This window comes from Callorhinus ursinus, unplaced genomic scaffold, assembly GCF_003265705.2.
Source record: "Callorhinus ursinus isolate GAN/ISIS: 27379988/994484 unplaced genomic scaffold, GSC_fseal_2.0 scaffold10, whole genome shotgun sequence".
Lineage (NCBI taxonomy): Eukaryota > Metazoa > Chordata > Mammalia > Carnivora > Otariidae > Callorhinus > Callorhinus ursinus.
Genome location: NW_027397072.1, coordinates 21,223,067 through 21,243,047, shown reverse-complemented (window position 1 = coordinate 21,243,047; position 19,981 = coordinate 21,223,067). Strand labels below are relative to the sequence as shown.

The 19,981-nt window shown below is 46.6% G+C and overlaps 1 protein-coding gene across 3 annotated transcripts in view; it reads left to right on the top strand.

The window, feature by feature from the left end:
• The window catches only part of KIF3C (kinesin family member 3C), a 35,154-nt gene extending 26,526 nt beyond the window's left edge, over window positions 1-8,628 (top strand). Inside the window, exons 6-8 of one of the 3 annotated variants that reach the window (XM_025867872.2) lie at window positions 5,421-5,526; window positions 5,706-5,878; window positions 6,122-8,628. In XM_025867872.2, coding sequence (XP_025723657.1) covers window positions 5,421-5,526; window positions 5,706-5,878; window positions 6,122-6,215 — 373 coding nt within the window. In that variant the 3' untranslated portion in view covers window positions 6,216-8,628. Of the gene's footprint in view, window positions 1-5,417; window positions 5,527-5,705; window positions 5,879-6,121 lie in introns of all 3 variants that reach the window. The other 2 variants (XM_025867871.2, XM_073897108.1) reach the window with 2 other exon arrangements.
• Window positions 8,629-19,981: the final 11,353 nt, after the last annotated feature.

Below are 19,981 nucleotides of genomic sequence, written 5' to 3'. Positions count from 1 at the left end.
TGGAGGGAGATGCTGGTGAGGCTTCTGATCTGTAGGGTTATTGATTTTGTATTTAGAAGAGTTCCTCCATTGAAGTTTAATAGGGGCGCCTGGCTGGCTGAAGTGGTAGAGTATGCGACTCTGGATCTTGATCTTGGGGTTGTGGGTTCGAGCCCCATGTTAGGTATAGAGATTACTTAAAAATAAAATTTTAAGATTTTATTTATTTATTTGAGAGAGAGAGAGAGAGCAGGGGCAGAATAAGGGGCAGAAGGAGAGGAAGCAGACTCTCAATCCCAGGACCCTGAGATCATGACCTGAGCTGAAGTCAGGTGCTTAACCAACTGAGCCACCCAGGAGCCCCCAGAATAAAATCTTTGAAAAGAAAAAAGTTTGGGGCGCTTGGGTGGCTCAGTCATTAAGCGTCTGCCTTCGGCTTAGGTCACGATCCCAGGGTCCTGGGATCGAGCCCCACATCGGCTCCCTGCTCAGCAGGAAGCCTGCTTCTCCCTCTCCCACTCCCCCTGCTTGTGTTCCCTCTCTCGCTGTCTCTGTCAGATAAATAAATAAAATCTTTTTTTTTTTTAAAGAAGATTTTATTTGAGAGAGAGAGAGAGTGCGAAAGCGAGTGGGGTGAGGGGTAGCTGGACAAGCAGACTCCCTGCTGAGCGTGGAGCCTGGCCTCAGGCTGGATCCCAGGACCCTGAGATCATGACCTGCACCAAAATCAAGAATCAGCCATTTAACCAACTGAGCCACCCAGGCGCCCCAGAAAAGGTTTTTAAACCTCTCTGAACCTAAATTGCTTCACCTGTAAAGTTGGGATAGTACATGTACCCTGTAGGGTTGTTGAAGTTGAAATGGGATAATGTATGGGAGGCTCCAGGCCACAGAAGAGATGATCAATAAATGGTTGCAATCATACCAATAAGCCAATATTATAATCACAGGGACTCCAGAGAAGCCAATTTGCCTTCATCCCTTAGAAGTGCCAGAGAAGGGCAGTTTGGTTTACTGTTTTTGTTTTAGATTGCGATTTTTTATTCAGGCTGTCTCCAAGTTTAGAGAGGGAGCATTCCTTGCTCTAAATAGAATCAAGATAGTTAAACTGGGTTCATGATAGAGGCAAAGTTTACCTCAGTAAGAACATTCTCAGCTCTGGGTTGAGTCCATAGCTTGATTCACAGGTCTGTGACAACTGAGTTGAATCTGACACTGGGAGAAGTTGCAGCCTCCCCAGGCAGGGTAGGGCAGTGCGGAGGGAAGGAGAAAAGTAAGCAGAGGAGCGCCTGACTCTGGATTTCTGCTTGGGTCATGATCTCAGGGTCCTGGGATCCAGTCCCGCTCTGCACTCAGTGGAGAGTCTGCTTGAGGATTTTCTCTCTCTCCCTCTTCCTCTGCCCCTATGATGTAGGATGCCAGTTTTCAGCACAGAAGAGCAAAAGAGGGAGATCAGACAGCCGATAATAATGACATTGGGGTCAGCCCCTAAGACAGAGCTGAGAGATCACTTTTTAATATTAAGGGGGAAAAATTTATTGTGATAGCAGCCATAGAGCAGCCAGGGTGGGTCATATGACAATTCTTGGGATCTGTTCAGCCCGAAACTATTGTGGGTCTCTGTTGGGAGGGGCAGATACAGGCAGAGCCAGGCCCCTGCTCTGGGCTGTCAGCCACAATCTGCTTACTAGAGAGAGATCAATCATGGAAAGTAGGCCTGGGGCAGAAGAGGGAATAGATGGGAAGTTTGGTGTCCCAATTACAGACTCCCCTCCCCCAACCTTTCTTCCCGCATGCCACCCAGAATAGCCCTGGCATCTTTACTGGGTCAGGCTGCCAATTCACAGTGATCCACTGCTCCGCTCGCCCAGCCCTGTCCCCCGGTCCTATTCTCAGAGCTTGCACCCTGGCGGGGTGTGCTTCTGAGAGACGGTACAGCATATCCTAAAAAGAGTATTTGGGCAGGTCGAGTTCCGAGTGTCTTCCTAATCGGTCGACCTGAGGCACAAAAGGCATTTTGCTTGTCTGAGCCTCAGGCTCCCTGTCTGCCCTGTCTACACCTCGGGAGATTGTGGCAAAGTTCAAACGGGATGTGTAGATGCAGCTTACAAATGATAAGCGGTGATGTTACTAATTTCCCCCTCTCCCCTTGAGTTGTCCCGGCCTGCTGTGCGCATGCACAGCCTCCCATGTCCCCCACCCCCTCCTCCCCCTCCCCCCTCCTCCCACTTCCCCCCTCCCTCCCCTGCTCCAGGGACCACACAGCTGCAGAGGGAGCTGGGCCTTCTACAGTGTCATCCTTCCCTGTTTTTATCCATAAAGTGGGCTCGAAGGGACCCCCTAGGTGGGGTCCAGCACTCTTTCGTGTGCTTTTTAAAATGAACCACAAGAATGGATTTCTCGGTACTCTGCTGCAGAAGGCAGGCACTGTTCCTTCAGCCCCTGCACTGCTCTGCTCGTTCCACTCGTTCCACTCGTGAAAGACAGGATGTCCTATCTGTGAAGTACTCGGCCTGCTTCTTCTCTTCCGTCTTCTGTCTGCCTTTTGGCTTTTTTTTTTTTTTTTTTGCATTGCTCCTTTGTATCCCTGCTTGAAATTAGCAAGTTGAATCAAGAATAATCATCACAGCTGCGGGGCGGAGGCGGGGGCGGGGGCGGGGGGGTGGGGATGGGGGGGTGTTTGAGCCTTTGCCCTGTGTTGTGCTAAGTGCTTGCCTTGCTTCATCTCCGCAGTTCTGGGTGACCCGGGGCGGGCGGGCGGGGGGTGGGGGTGGACGGGTCATAGCTGAGTCTCAGAGGTAGCCAGCCACTTCCCAAGGTAACAAACCTTTAAGGGGCAGAGCCAACATTCAAACTCAGATATGTCTTACTGTAAAACCTGTGTTAATTTGTTTTAGTGGAAGTACTTTCTTGATTTCTTTCCTATCTTTCTTTGTTTTGGATAATAAAAGCAATACACCACACTCATCAAATTGCTGAAAGGAAGAAGGCTGACATACTGTGAGTTGGCTAGGATAGAGAGCAATGGAAGCTTTCATACATGTAACCAATTTGTTTTTTTTTTTTAAGATTTTATTTATTTATTTGAGAGAGAGAGAGAATGAGAGATAGAGAGCATGAGAGGGAAGAGGGTCAGAGGGAGAAGCAGACTCCCCGCTGAGCAGCGAGCCCGATGCGGGACTCGATCCAGGGACTCCAGGATCATGACCTGAGCTGAAGGCAGTCGCTTAACCAACTGAGCCACCCAGGCGCCCCATATAACCACTTTGAAAAGCAATTTGACAATATCTAGTAAAGTTGAAAATGTACATACCCTACAGTGGAACCATTCCATTCCTAGATATATCCCCCAGGGAAACTGTTGGATATGTACTTGAAGATACCTGTACAGAAATGTTCACAACAGCACTGTTTATTTATTTATTTATTTTTAAAGATTTTATTTATTTGAGAGAGAAAGACAGCCAGAGAGAGGGAACACAAGCAGGGGGAGTGGGAGAGGGAGAAGCAGGCTTCCCGCCAAGCGGGGAGCCTGATGTGGGGCTCAACCCCAGGACCCCGGGATCATGACCTGAGCTGAAGGCAGACGCTTAATGACTGAGCCACCCAGGGGCCCTACAGCACTGTGTTTAATAGAAAGAAAGAAAAAAATCAACCCAGGTGGCCATCAACAAGATAATATTATACATATACATATATATATGATATGTTGCAACCTTAAAATAGTTCATATAAGCAAACTGTAATAATCTAATCTAGAGGTACATGGATAAATCTAAAAAAAAAAAGTTTGTTGATGGGCGCCTGGGTGGCTCAGTCGGTTGAGCGACTGCCTTCGGCTCAGGTCATGATCCTGGAGTCCCGGGATCGAGTCCCGCATCAGGCTCCCTACTCAGCAGGGAGTCTGCTTCTCCCTCTGACCCTCCCCTCTCTCATGTGCTCTCTCTCTCTTTCATTCTTTCTCTCAAATAAATAAATAAAATCTTTAAAAAAAAAGTTTGTTGAGCACAAAAAACATGCAGTATGTATACCACACAGTTCAAATTTTAGAAATAGGCATACAAATACCCATGTATATTGTTTTATGAATATCCACATATATAAGTAGCTAAAAACATGCACTGCGTTGATTAGCACCAAGCTCAAGAGAGTAATTAACTTGCCGGGGGGGGGGGGGTGGGGAGAGATAGGAGTTTTAAAAACTGCCTACATTTTATTTCTTAAAAAAATTTTGGTGTGGGCACGTGGGTGGCTCAGTCATTAAGTGTCTGCCTTCGTCTCAGGTCGTGATCCCAGGGTCCTGGGATCAAGCCCCGCATTGGGCTCCCTGCTCCGTGGGAAGCCTGCTTCTCCCTCTCCCACTCCCCCTGCTTGTGTTCCCTCTCTCGCTGTCTCTCTCTCTGTCAAATAAATAAATAAAATCTTAAGGAAAAAAAAAATTTTGATGTAAGTATAACAAAATGTTAAAAAGATGATTTGACAAAGCTGAATGGTAAGTTTACATATATGTTATTTTCTATACTTTTCTGAATGTCTGAGATAATTAAATATAAAGTGATATATTTTCATTATCAAAAAAGTTCAGATTTTGCAGAAGAGCATAAAGATAATAAAAGTTACCTGTAATGAAACCATCCAAAGATAGTAACTATTAACATTTTGTTGAATATGCAGACTTTTTTCTTAGCTCTTACATTTAAATCTGTGATCTATTTTGAGTTAATTTTTATAGATGATACAAGATAAGGATCCAACTTTATTTTTTTGCCTGTGGACATCCAACAATTGTCCCAGTACCGTTTGTTGAAGAGACTGTTCATTCCCCATTGAATGGTTTTGGTACCCTTATAGGAAATCAACTGATTGTAGATATAAAGATTTATTTCTAGACTCTCAATTCTACTCCATTGGTCTATATGTCTGTCCTTATGCTAATACACAGCCTTGATTACTGTAGGCTTTGTGTTATGTTCTGGAACTGGGACACGCAAACCCTCCAACTTTGTTCTTTTTCAGGATTATTTAGGCTATTTTGAGACCCTTGCATTTCAAGCTTGATTTTTTAATCATTTCTTTTTGTCCTAACTCTTAAGAAAAATAAAAAGAGGAACCACTAATCATCAATGGTTTTGCATAGTGTGTGAAATCAGCATATGAATCTGAAAGCTAAAAGAAGATTGGATTTCCTTTCTTCATTTCAGCCCTTAGTCAAACCTTTTTACTGTGGAAAGAAAATAGAAAAAAATAAGAGTAAAGAAATATATGCTTTCTTGTGTTACAATAGTTTTTAGTTGTCCAGCTGAATTAGAAGAAATGAGAAGAAAATTCCTGTGAACCAGCTGCAGAGCCTCCTGCCTACTTTGAACGATACTTAATTCTTCACGATATTTTCCCCATCTTCCAAAGAAATCCGCTCTAATATAGGCTCTTCCCCACAGCAGTAACAGCCAAATGAAGAAGCGGCCAACGTCTGCAGTGGGCTACAAGAGGCCTATCAGCCAGTATGCTCGGGTTGCTATGGCAATGGGGTCCCACCCCAGGTACAGGGTAAGAAGCTGGGAAATAGAAGGGGGGAAAGGAGAGAGAACCCAAGGGAGGCGATGCTCATAATCTCTGCTTGCTTTTCCCACCTCATCACCTTTGCTGTAAACCAATATTTACTGAGTGCCCAAGACACAGAATCATCCGCACCACTGCTCACGTCTGGTCTGACATTCCCACCACAGGCTGAAAACATCATGTTTCTGGAGTTGGATGTGTCCCCTCCAGCTGTCTTTGAGATGGAATTCTCTCATGACCAAGAACAAGACCCCCGTGCGCTACACATGGAGAGGCTCATGCGCTTGGACAGCTTTCTGGAAAGACCTTCCACATCTAAAGTTCGAAAGTCCAGGTCCTGGTCAGTACCACTGTGGTCAGAGTGGGCAGTGGACTTAAGAGGCAGGGAGACCGTATGGGCTGGTTGAGGCTGAAGAGGGTTTGGGTTGTACCTGCGAGACATTAAGGGTGGGGGGGGGTAACTGGGGGGCGTCGGGGAGGAGTTCCCACAGCAACAGGATGAGGGAAAAGCAAGTCCTCACTTCTCTGTTTCCTGCTGTTTCCCAACCTCCCCATTCACCCACCTCATCCCGACCCTCTGCAGGTGCCAGAGTCCTCAGCGGCCTCCACCCTCTACCACACAGGCCTCACTGGCCTCCGCTGCTCGGCGCCCCACAACAGTGCTAGACCATGAGTGACAGCCTTCAGTCAGGCTGCCCATCCAAGAGCCTCCTGGGATGGGGAGCCAACCCTGGATCATCTCACCTGACGCTCAGTGTGTGTGCGCGTGTGTGCATGTGCGCGTGCGTGTGTGCGAGGGGGTGAGAGTCTGGCAGACCATGCGTCAGCCTGCTCCTCTTAGCCTCCTTTATTTAATTAATGTTATTTATTTGTGGAGCTCAGTTGTTGGGGGGAGACGCCCTCGCCTGAGCCCGCCGTGGTCACTGCATAGCCTCCTTTCCTTCTGACTTTAGACGCCCCCCCATGTCAGACCTCAAGCTCCTCCCTGTCAGCTGCTCCCAGAAGGGAAGGTAGCCAGTGCCTGGGAAGAGAGTACTTTTTCTTCCTGTCTCACTCCATAATCCGTCTCCTCCTACGCTGATGGTGAGCAGTTCCTAAGCACTTTCTGGGACTAGAAAAATGCTAGATGTCCACAAAGGACCAGAGATGTCCTGCCAGTGTTGGGCCTATGCTCCCAGTGAAAAGAGCCCTACACTTCACTTTCTGGACCTCAGATAACCTCTTTTGGCCTCTTGGGCTCCTTTTCAAGGACTTAACATGACCTCACCGACACAGCCCATGCTCTTCGGCTTTGGCAAGAACTCGTGGCTTACCAACTCTGCTTCCTGGCCACCTTCCCAACCTTTGGATGGGAATTGTGAACCAGACGGTTGCTGCCTCCTCAGGACCTGCAGAAAATGAAACAGTAATGGAGACAACATGGACAGTCATCAAAGGAAGTCCCTTCTCTGAGTCCCTTTGTTTCTGTCCCCTTGGAGAAGTAACTTGGGTCAACAAGTGATCAAGCCAACTGCCCATTTTTGAGATGCTGCTCCTTCCTGCTTTGGTCATTTTCCTCTGCAGCTGCCTGGATCCCAGTTCATAGTGGGAGGAATCAATGTCATTCTCCCCCTGGCTACGCAAAGGTATTGGAATCTGTTGCTTCCCCCTTCATTTAGCACAGGCAACAGAGACCCAGGCACAATCTGGCAGCTTTGCTTATTACTCCTGTTTCTGCATCACATTTGTTGAGCACTATTTTGTTGAAAACGGATCCTTTCTTCAGCATTGTGAAAATTGGTCCCTACGGAAGTACTCCCCACCTCCTTCTGTGACATCCCAAGATGTCTCCAGGTATCTCAAGTAATAAGTAAATTTCTACCAAAAAAAAAAAAAAAAAGGAGAGAGAGAGATGAATTTTCATTGGTTTACTTTTTAAGTGTATATTTTGGTAGAGGAGTGAAGAGGTAATCATGAAAGAAACCAGTGATTTAAGATCTCAAAATGCCCTAAGAGTGGGAATCTCTGGTTCCCAGAAATATAAGGATTTTAGTCATTGGGAGAAAAGCATGAAACTGATGGAGCTGCTTGAATTTGGTGAGTGGGAGGTGGGGGCGAGGGGTGGGGGCTGATTACCTGGTTCTTCTCTTTCCATCAGGAAGTGGACCCTTCTTGCACAGTTCAAGTTCTGCTCTAAGGACCAAGCTATGGTCTGGTTTAATTCAATGATGCTGTCCTTTCTGCCATAGTTACTGGACTAGATGGTTGGACAACTCAATTGCCATTTACTCCTGTCCTAGGAAGTACCATTCTTCATCAGAGCCCAAGAGATTATTTGAGACTCAGGATTCAGATCAGAGGTTTGGCTGTGTCTGGGACAGGAATTATGTGTAGAAATCCCCCAGGTGGCCTGGACACCGGGGGACTTCATGCCTACATTGAGCAACCTCTCCCACTGACCTTTCTTGTTTGTGGATGAAACAGCACGTGTCACCCCCATTCATCACTTGGACACATCGACTGCATCATCTGGTCACTTGACCCTCACAGTCTTAGAGCACAAAATACCCAGTTCCACCACCCCCAGTCTGAGGGCTGGGCCCGAGGTGTGTCAGAGGAGGAGCTCTTGCCTGCGGCTTTCTGTACGTGTGTTATGTGCGTTTGTGTGTGCGTGTTTGTGTGTGTGTTTACCTCCGCTCTACACTCGGGGGACACTCTACACTCGGTGTAAGATATGCTGGGAACAGGACCACCGAGGCGGTTGGATCTGTCTCTCTGTCTCTCTCCTTTCCCTTGTGATGTATCAAACATTTGATTGACAAAGTGAAGGCCTTGATGAGGACCAAATTTCCATGTCTGTTGCTATGGTCTTTATTTAGGACAACAGTGAATGCAGTGGCCCATTCTTGTCACTCTATACATATGACTATACGGGGACATATGTAATATATAAATATATATAAAAAAAGTTACCCTCCGTCTCCTTGGCTTCAGATGAGGCCACTCTGTTGAGCTGAAATGCACCTGCAGCTTGGTGCTGCCTGCAGCCTGCAGCCCAGCCCTGCTCAAATTAACACAGTCGATAATAAAGGAATGAGTATCGTCACAGAATTGGTTGACTGCCTTCTCTTCCCTTTGTTCTTACTTATACTCTCCTATGCACTTTCTCCTTTCTCTTCCTTGTTTTTCCAAGCGGGGTGGGAGAGTATTTGGAGCTCAACGGCAGCTATCAGGACCTTGGAGAAGAACGGGCTGCTTAAAAGGGGCTCCTCTGCGCAGGAGAGCTGAGAAGCAGGTCCCAGGCTCTGAAGTCTGTGCCAGACCCATGGCAACAGCTGTTTGTGTTCTGGGCGAACGGTCCCCACCCCGTTCGTTCTGAGCTATTAGCAGATGTCCAGACAGCCTAGATGTCCAGATTAGCTGTCGATATCCTCTGACAGCTCTGCTCCTGCATTGATCAGCCAGGAGAGATGAAAGTGCGTAATAATGTGTGTAAAGCACATAGATGTGCCCAGCACATGGTGGGCACTGAATTAAAACAGTTTCAAAGACTTAACATCCCATTGGGCTCTCTTCTTCCCCTCCTTCTGGGTTCTGGCTGTTGGTTCCCTGGAGCCGGGAGGTCTTAAGGGAAATGAAAAGTAGTTGCTGCTAACAAACACAAAGCCCCTGACTCCCAGGGGAGTGCTGTGGTTGGCCTGGTGCACGCAGCAGGTTTGGACACTGACACTTCTCCTGGAGGGGTGCCCTGCCCCGAGGGCCAGGCCTGGAGTGGCTCTGCTATTTGAGATCTGCCAGGTGCTGTGTCAGGCACTTACCCCATGCACACTCACTTCATCCTCCCACGTGGAAGGTATTGTCACTGGTTTACAGACGGGATTTAGGAAAATGAACTAACTAGGCTAAAGACGTGTGGTTAGCGACGAGGCTGGATTTCCCCACCCTAATGCCCGCTTTTTTTCCTTCCGGGCCACCCCTCGAGCCCAGCCGTACCTTAAGAAAACTGATGGGCACCCTGTGTGTTTTATAAGTAGTGAAGGCCAGGGACAGAAGGGCAGTGGTCGGAAATAAAACCAAATCTTCAGAACCTGAACGTAGAGGTCCTCTTTTAAAACCACTCATTTCGGGGCGCCTGGGTGGCTCAGTCCGGTAAGCGTCTGCCTTCAGCTCAGGTCATGATCCCGGGGTCTTGGGATCGAGCCCCGCATTGGGCTCCCTCCTCAGGGTGGGGGGGAATGTTTCTCCCTCTCCCACTCCCCGTGCTTGTGCTACCTCTCTGTCAAATAAAAAAATAAATAAAGCCACTCGTTTCTCCTGTCAGCAGTGAGGTCACTTGTATGGCTGACACCAGTGGATTTCTAGAGCTTCACAGAAAAGCCAGAGGGTAGGAACTTTCCCTTGGTGCCCAGGTCTTTTGTTATCTGTTTGTTGATAAAGAAGCTGCCATGTTTCACTTCTTCCTCCAAGGCTGGGCACCTGATCTCCAGAGGCTGGGGTGTGTGTTAGTTGAAGCTCTTGGCCACTACTAAAGGTTCATTTAAGATGGCCTGAATGAAAAGTGTGCCACGGACCCCAGGGGCAAGGACAGAACCAGTCCTCGGGAATAATCGAGTACCGGGCACTCAAACACCACAAAGACCCTCTCTAGTTCACCGACCTTCTTTCCGTGTGGGGTTCGTGCTCGCCTCGGCTACTCCAGTTCGTGGTGTAGAAAATACATCTGCGGGCACCTGGGTGGCTCAGTTGTTGGGCGTCTGCCTTCGGCTCAGGTCATGATCCCAGGGTCCTGGGATGGAGTCCCGCATCGGGCTCCCTGCTCAGCGGGGGGCCTGCTTCTCCCTCTCCCACTCCCCCTGCTTCTGTTCCCTCTCTCGCTGTGTCTCTGTCAAATAAATAAATAAAATCTTAAAAAAAAAAAGAAGAAGACGAGCAGCTAGCAGCAGCTCATCCAGAGAGACTGCGAATCTCAGTCCCAGTGCCAAATGCAAGGGAATGCGATCCCAGTTCAGTGGTTTGGGTCAGGTGGATGAAACATGATATCTGATCAAGACCTTCGAAAGTTCTGCTGCTGTAACCATGTGTATGGAGGAAGGGTGGAAATAAAGATTTTTCTCAAGAAAGATGGTGGGGGTGGCAGTGGGGATGGAGTATGCTCTGCACAGCCAACAGAACAGCCGTCCATGACCAGTGCATCCATCACCCACGAAGGCTTAAGAAAGGTTGCCCTGGGGCGCCTGGGTGGCCCAGTTGGTTAAGCGACTGCCTTCAGCTCAGGTCATGATCCTGGAGTCCGGGGATCAAGTCCCACATCAGGCTCCCTGCTCAGCAGGGAGTCTGCTTCTCCCTCTGACCCTCTTTCCTCTCGTGCTTTCTATCTCTCATTCTCTCTCTCTCTCAAACAAATAAATAAAATCTTTTAAAAAAAAAAAAGTTTGCCCTGGGCTCATCCTATTATTCTGGCTATTCTTCTTACAACGTGGTCCATGGCTCACCTGCATCAAAATTAACACCCTCAGAGAGTCTACTTCATTAGGTCGACGATAGATCCACGGGGTAGACACGATAGGTTGTCTTTCCAATGTCCGTTCTTCCTTTCTTCCTTATTGACAAAAATTGTTCAAGGAGAGCAGTGTACCCAGCTAAAAATAAGCATATTCCTAGACTCCCCAGCTGTAACAGGTGGCCATGTGACATGGTTTTGGCTAAGCAGACGTAAATGGAAGTCGGTTAGGAATTTCTGGAAATGTTTTTCCTCTTCCCCTTTCTTCTTCCTTCCTAAAACTCACATGTACCTCCTGGAAGTGCATTCTGTCACTGAACAACCATTTATTGAGCACCTGTTACCCATATGTTCATCCCAGGCATTGTTCTAAGTGCTGGGAATACAGGAGTGAATGGAATAAACAGAAGCCCCTGCCCTCCGCCGCCCCTCCGCCTCGTGCGTACACTTTAGGGTGGGGAGAAAAAGACATTGAACAAGAAAAACACATTGCATGTCAGATGGTGATAGTGTGAGCAGAGAAGGGAGACGGGGGTTTCCCAGATGGTTGGGGTGGGGCGGGAGGAGTTGCAGTTTTAAAGCCTTTACTAAGAAGGTGATATTTGAGCACATTTCTGGAGGTACGGAAGTGGACTCCAGGAGAGGAAAGCAAATGCAAACTTCGTGGGTGGGAGTATGTCAGGCTTGTTCAAGGAGCAGCCACCATATTCCCACCCTGAGGCTGCGAGCACAACATGTAAAGGCTGATGGAGGGGAAGACACGGAGAACCAAGTTCCTGATGACGTTTGTGCTGCTCTACCAGCCTGGGTCTCTCCGCTTCCGGATTTATAATGGCGGCAGATGGGGGCGCCTGGCTGGCTCAGTCGGTGGAGTGGAGCCTGCGACACTTGATCCCGGGGTTCTAAATCCAAGCCCCACATTGGGTGTAGAGATTACTTAAAAATAAAATCTTTTAAAAAAAGAATGGTGGCAGACAAATCCCTACAGGTTTAAGCCAGTATTAGTGGGATTTGCCAGGAATTTGCATTTGAAATGAGCACCTCCAGGTGATTGCAGTGAATACTCACTAAAGTGTGAGAATCTCCTTTCAACCATTTGCAATTCCAAGTCACGCTCACAGTGGGCCTGCCCTTCAACACCTGCCGGCACTGGGATCCTGGGCTTGTGTAGACACCAGGACCATGCTCAAGGATGGTAGAGGAGGAAGGCTCAAAGCCACTCGAGGCCCCTCAGAGCCCCTGGAGCCCCTGTGCTCAGTCATGCATCATTTTTTCTTCACAACTGGGTAGAGGGAGGGGTAGGGTGCTACCTCCTTTGGGCTAGAAAACCAAAGTGATTATTTGTTCACATCCAAAGCTCCCACTTGCCAATAAGCAAATGTAGACCCAGAAAAGGAAAATGATTTCTCAAAGTCACACAAATGGTTAGCAGGTGAGATGGGCCTGAAAGGCATAGGATTTACTAATCTAATTCATTGTTTATATTTTCTGTTGCGTGTTGATTTTATTCTTATTTTTTTTTTAAGATTTTATTTATTTAGTCATGAGAGACAGAGAGAGAGAGAGAGAGAGGCAGAGGGAGAAGCAGGCTCCCAAGGAGCAGGGAGCCCAATGCGGGACTCGATCCCCGGACCCTGGGATCATGACCTGAGCCGAAGGCAGACGCTTAACCATCTGAGCCACCCAGGCGCCCCTGTTTTATTCTTATTTTTTAAATAACTTGAAACTCATAGAACAGTTGCAAGAATTGTACTAAGAACAGCCATATATATACTCTTGTTTTTTTTAAATGTGTTTGTTTGTTTAAGTAGGCTCCATGCCTAGCGCAGAGCCCAATGCAGGGCTCAAACTCAAGACTGAGATCGAGATCTGAGGGGAGATCAAGAGTCTACTGCTCAACCGACCAAGCCCCCCAGGTGCTCCTTTAAGATCTTATTTTTAAGTAATCTCTACACCCAGCATGGGGCTCAAACTCACAACCCTGAGATCTGGAGTCACAGGCTCCGTCGACTGAGGCAGTCAGGCACCCCACCCCCTTAGTCCATTCTTGACCTTTGCACCCTTAACATTTTTCGTTCTTTCAGGCCAGTTAATTTGTGGACCATCCCTCAATTAAGGTTTGCTGTTTCCTCATGATTAGATCCAGGTGAAGCACAGACAGACGTGACGCTGTGGCCTTCTCACTGTACCCCATCAGGTGGCAGGTAATGACATTGCTTTGTCCTGTTACTAGTGATCTTAACTTTGATCATTTATTAAAGCAGTGTGTCTACCAGGCTTCTCTGTTGTAAAGTAATTCCTCCTTATCCTTTTGTAATGAATAGCATTTTGTGAGGAGATACTGTGAACTATGTAAATATCCCACTCTTTTGTTTCACTCACTAGTTTTAACACACATTGATGTTTCCTGCTTGAATTAATTCTTGTTATACGGCTGCTGAATGGTGGCTTTTTAATTCCATTATTTCTTCTGCATTTATTAGTTGACATTAATGTGAGAAACAGCTTTCTCTTCTCATTTTTTTTGCTTGTTTATATCAATGTGGCCTCATGGATTCCTGTTTTATTCAATGGGTTATAATCCACTATTGTCATTGAATTCTATGCCCAACGTGGGACTCGAACTCGTGACCCCAAGATCAAGAGTTGTATTTGTTTCGATGCTCAAATTATGCCAGATTTGGTCAGCAGCAGTGCCTTCAAGCAGGCTTCTGTGTTCTTTTGAAATATTCCCTTTCTTCTTTGTGCACTTCCCTACTTCATGGCACAAAAAAAGTGTTCCAGACTCACCCAAGAAAACCCAATTCCTTTTAGTGGTGAGTTGTGCCCTTATTATTAATGGTGGTCTCTACTCCCAGACTCTCAGTGCACAGAGCTTGGAAATATATACACGTTGTATTCACATAGTCTATTCGTACAGTTACAATTGTATCTACCTTATATCTGTCTAATCATGAGTTCACACCAATTCCTCCACTTTCTTTCTTTCCTTTTTTTTAATAATTCAATTTCTTTTTTTTTAAGATTTTATTTATTTATTTGAGAGAGAGAGAGAATGAGAGATAGAAAGCATGAGAGGGAAGAGGGTCAGAGGGAGAAGCAGACTCCCCGCCGAGCAGGAAGCCCGATGTGGGACTCAATCCCGGGACTCCAGGATCATGACCTGAGCCGAAGGCAGTCGCTTAACCAACTGAGCCACCCAGGCGCCCTCCTTTTTTTTTTTTTTTTTTTTTAAGATTTGATTTATTCATTAGAGGGAGAGAGAGCACAAGCAGGGGGAGCTGGCAGGCAGAGGGAGAAACAGGCTCCCTGCTGAGCAAGGAGCCTGACGTATGACTCGATCCCAGGGCCCTGGGATCATGACCTGAGCCGAAGGCAGATGCTTAACGACTGAGCCACCCAGGTGCCCCCAATTCCTCCGCTTTCAACCCAACATCTCAGGCTTGGTTTTGGTGTTCCCGTTTTTCATATTTGTAACTCCTTTCCCTGACAGATGAGACACCTGCCTCCCATTAACCCCAGTGTATTTACTTATTTGCCCAATTCCCCTTGTAGGGGGCTAATTTCTTGACGCCCCCCCGCAGGACTGCCACCATGCGGTTGCGCTCCTCCTGTGGGTATCCACTTTTGCCACGCCCTGCTCTGCAGCCATGCCGGGTGGTTTTTTAACTGAATCCCTAAGGAAAGGAGGGAATAAAGAAGGACAAGGGGAGAGACATATTATATTTGAAGCAGGAACCCTCCTCGATTTTACATCCCTTTCCATGTGCTGTAGCAAATTTCCAAAAGTATAAGACGAGAAAAGCAAGGATGTAAACTGACCTTACTCTAGGGGTTTACAAATAAAATAGGTGTGAATGTTAAGAGCAAAAAGCCAGGGCACCTGGGTGGTTTAGTTGGTTAAGTGCCTGCCTTTGGCTCAGGTCTTGATCCCAGCTTTCTGGGATCAAGTCCCAGGGCAGTCTCCCTGCTGAACAGGGAGTCTGCTTCTCCCTCCTCCTGTTCTTGCTCTCTCTCTCTCTTTCCCTCTCAAATAAGTAAAATCTTAAAAAAAGCAAAGAGGGGCGCCTGGGTGGCTCAGTCGTTAAGCGTCTGCCTTCAGCTCAGGTCATGATCCCAGGGTCCTGGGATCGAGCCCCGCATCAGGCTCCCTGCTCAGCAAGAAGCCTGCTTCTCCCTTTCCCACTCCCCCTGCTTGTGTTCCCTCTCTCGCTCTTTTTCTGTCAAATAAATAAAGAAAATATTTTAAAAAAAAGAAAAGAAAAAGGCAAAGAGCCAGCGTGCTCATCACCCACACTGAGGCCCAATGTGCCCACATGGGCTTCCACCTGGCACTTGTCCCCATTGGGGAGGTAGTGGTATTAGGGACCCTCCCTTATGTTCCCAGACAAGTCAGTCAACAACCTGGGCCTCAGGACCCTCATAGAAAAGGTCAAAGTGATGACCTTTCCCTACCCCACCCCCTCGCCAGCAGTTACTGATCATGAGAGACACCAGAATTTTATAAAGAATAAAGAACCCTATGTTATTTTTTTTTTGAAGATTTTATTTATTTATTTGACACAGAGAGACACAGCAAGAGAGGGAACACAAGCAGGGGGAGTGGGAGAGGGAGAAGCAGGCTTCCCACTGAGCAGGGAGCCCGATGCAGGGCTCCATCCCAGGACCCTGGGATCATGACCTGAGCAGAAGGCATTCGCTTAACGACTGAGCCACCAGGCGCCCAAAGAACCCTATGTTATTATTATGGTTGTTCTATCAGCTAGGATATAAGGTCAGCTGCCTAAAGGCAATCCACAATAACTGGGGCTTAAACAAGATAGAAACTTTACTACTCCCTCACATAGTATTATGGGTCTAAGTGGACCAAGGCTAGTTTGGGGACTGATAGGGCTGTTCCGTGGGACTAGAGACCAATACTCCTTGCATATTGTTGGTTGAACATCTTTAGAGTGTTGTCCTTGTCCACGTGGCTGAGACGCTCACCACCATATCGGCTTTCCAGTCACTGGAAAGGGAAAAAAGAAGTAGAGGGCATGCCCTGTTCCTTTACAGGAACCTGGAATTTGCATAATCCTATTGGCCAGAACTTTGCCACACCTACCTTCAAGGTGGAAATCTGTCTTTATTCTAAGAGGCTAATTATCAGGGATTTTATTATGGTACTGTTGCATGTATTGGCCCTGTTCCTGTTCACAGGGTATGCCCTGTATTCTTTTTTTTTTTTTTAAGATTTTATTTTTAAGTAATCGCTACACCCAATGTGGGGCTCGAACTCACAACCCTGAGATCAAGAGTTGCATGCCTGGGCGCCTGGGTGGCTCAGTTGGTTGGGCGGCTGCCTTGGGTCATGATCCTGGAGTCCCGGGATCGAGTGCATCGGGCTCCCTGCTCAGCAGGGAGTCTGCTTCTCCCTCTGACCTTCCTCCCTCTCATGCTTTCTCTCTACCATTCTCTCTCTCTCTCAATAAATAAATAAAAATCTTAAAAAAAAAAAAAAGAGTTGCATGCTCCACCAACTGAGCCAGCCAGGAGCCCCTGCCCTGTATTCTTTGGGCTTTTCATAAGGGCCTCTACAAAGTCCAGGTGTGTCTCTGCCAGGAACAGCAGAGACAAAGTTTGCAGGATTTGGACCTTATACAATTTTGGGGAGAGGAAGGAGAGCGCTTATTAAGAAAAAGAACAAATATTATGAAACAAAATTAGATATCAAAGTGAATATTTGTTTAAAATGAGAAAATAAATCACAACGTATTACAGTTTAAGAGCTGACAAATACCACATTGCAAAATTTAGAAAAATAATACAATATTGGTATTATTTAAATACCTGACAGACCTCTCTAAAACTTTTTGCCCTGTATTTTTCTACTGTGCATCTTTTGGATGCCTCTGCCTTTGACAGCAATTTTGTAATGTTTTCTAGCCAAAAAATAGAAAAATAATTCAGTCTTTCTCTAATTGAGAGTTTAGAAGTTTCTTTCCACTTCAAATCTTTATCGGTAATGTCATGTAAATTCTTAGAATTATGGTTAAATTTGGGAAAACCTCTATCAAATTTCTTTTCATCTATGAGCTATAAGATTTCAGGGTATTCCAAGTTGTGTGTGTGCAGTAACTAATCTTAAACACTGTTTGAAATAATGCTTTTTTTTTTAAATTTTATTGATTTATTTGACAGAGAAAGACAAAGCGGAAGAGGGAACACAAGCAGGGAGTGGGAGAGGGAGAAGCAGGCTTCCCGCGGAGCAGGGAGCATGATGTGGGGATCAATCCCAGGACCCTGGGACCATGACCTGAGCTGATGGCAGAGGCTTAACAACTGGGCCACCCAGGCGCCCCAATAATAATGCTTATTAACCAGTTTGTTGACAATGTTCTAATTGTGATGGCTTCATATGAATTTTTGGCATTATTTGCACATGTCAGTATCTGTGGGGTTGCTGAAAAAATACAACATGTACACAGATGTCCTAGCTCTTTTAGTATGGCTACAAGATTGTGCCTGTAAACACAAGAATCCTGATAAATTCTCTTCTGCACAATTTCCATCAAAAAGGAAAAATAATGAATTTTATGCTTATGATTTTTTTTTTTAAGATTTTATTTATTTGACAGAGAGAGAGCACAAGCAGGGGGAGCAGCAGAGGGAGAGGGAGAAGCAGGCTCCCCGCTGAGCAGAGACCCTGGGATCATGACCTGAGCCCAAAGGCAGATGCTTAGCCAACTAAGCCACCCAGGCACCCCTATGCTTATGATTATATACACTGTCATGTACATTCCTAACAGGAGGGAATTTCCATTTTGATCAGGCATTGCAGAGAACCCAACAGTCCAGTTACACTGTTTTGCACATCTGAGAGTTGGAAGAAATTTCTGCAGACTAGCTTTTGGCTCTGTAAATGTCAGCCTTGTCTCTCCTTCACTACCCACCAACGTCTGGTGCCAGACACTGCATGACTCTTCGTTATCCATTTATAATGTCTGGCCTTGCACCTTCACATTTTGCTACCAGATGAGTTGGGAGTGGATGATAGGCATATTCCTGGCAGCCATTCCTGCACTAGGTCAGCAAGCAATAATGTATCTATACATGCATGTGACTGTGAACCATACAAATAGATCCCACTAAACCAAACTAAATTTGTCTCCAACTCAACTTCTCTTTAGTTAGATCTCAAAAATGCCTGCAGCCATGCCATGAAGGTATGAAGGAAGTGGGAGTAGAAAGAGACAGTGGTTTAAGTAACTCCAGTAAAAATATCTTTTTTTTTTTAAGATTTTATTTACTGAGAGAGAGAGAGAGTGAGCGAGAGAGAATAGGAGCAGGGGAGGGGCTGAGGGAGAGGGAGAACAGACTCCCCGCTGAGCATGGGCTGGATCCCAGGACCCCAAGATCATAACCTGAGCTGAAGCGCAGACGCTTACCCGACAGAGCCACTCAGACGCCCCTAAAATTTCTTTTAGAAATTAAAAAAAAAAATCTTTATTTATTAATTTGAGAGAGAGAGAGCACAAGCAAAGGGAGAGGGAGAGGCAGACTCCCCGCCGAGCCGGGAGCCGGGAGCCGGGAGCCCCACGTGGGGCTTGATCCCAGGACCTGGAGATCATGACCCAAGCCAAAGGCAGACGCTCAACCATCTGAGCCACCCAGGTGCCCCATCTTTTAGAATTTTTTTAAGGTTCATATGACCATATAAATACATTGTTAAGGCTCCTCACTGGGCCCTGCAAGCAGGGGTGTCCTAGGGTTTTAAGCTTCAGCAGCTTCTGAATAAATTTTCCTCAGTCCCTGCAGCCATAGGGCAGAGCTTTTAAAGGCAAAGTGATTCAAGTTAGAAAGCAACCTTGCATTCCCCTTTGGTACCTTAGCCCTGGTTTTTCTGCCCTCCCCTCTTTAGCACTTCACCCCCCAACTGCCATTCCAAAGACCACTCTCCTCCGGATAAAGAAAACGTAAAGAGGCAAGTATCCCCATGGAAAAATTGCTTAATGTGAAGCTATTTTTTTTGTTTGTTTATTTATTAGGTTTTTTTTAGTAACCTCTACACCCAATGTGGTGCTCAAACTCACGACACCGAAACCAAGAGTCGCATGCTCTTCCAACTGAGCCAGACAGGTGCACCAGAAATTAGTTTTTTAATTATAAAGATCAATACCTGCCAAGTCAGAAAATTTGAAATAAATAAACATACACATACATGCACACATATACACAAGAAATTAAGCGATACCTAGACAAATAATTTTAACATTTTGATCTATGTATTTGGGGGACTATTGAGAACGGGAAGCTAAGAGCTGCCCAACCCACTCCGGGGCTGTGCTCAGTTCACAGGCTGCCGTTCATGGCAGGCGGACCTTCTCCAGCCCTCGGGGGTGGGGGGCGGCCGAGCCTGTGGCAGGGGTGAGGGGTGCGCATGCGCAGGCCCTCCTGCGCACCCACACAGGTATAGGCACCTGGCCACGCATCTGGTACCGTGTGGAGTGTGTTCTCTTTGGCTAGCACTCTTCTTTCCGTGATGCCCTTTGAACACATGCTTCCTCACCCAGCCATCTGTTTGGTCTTTCTCCAAAGGGGAGGATGAACAATTTCTAGAGCTACATATTCATACAAACGTTCATTTTTGATGCCCAGTCTGTGTGACCTCCCTTTCCTGAGCTAGTGCCAACACTGGATTGTAGATGATTAAATAACATCTTTATTTAAAAATAGGCATAAAGTCTGATGACACAATTAGGCGGCCCCCACAGAAAGGAATCTAAGTGCATAGAGCTTCCATTCCTTCCTTCCTTCCTTCCTTCCTTCCTTCCTTCCTTCCTTCCTCCCTCCCTCCCTCCCTCCCTCCCCACCTCTCTTTCTCCCCCCCTCCCCCGCCCCAGTCAGTGACCCACAGGGGATAAAATCGTAATTTAAAAACAAGACAAGAATAAATTAAAAAAAAAAAGATTTTTTCCCTATTTT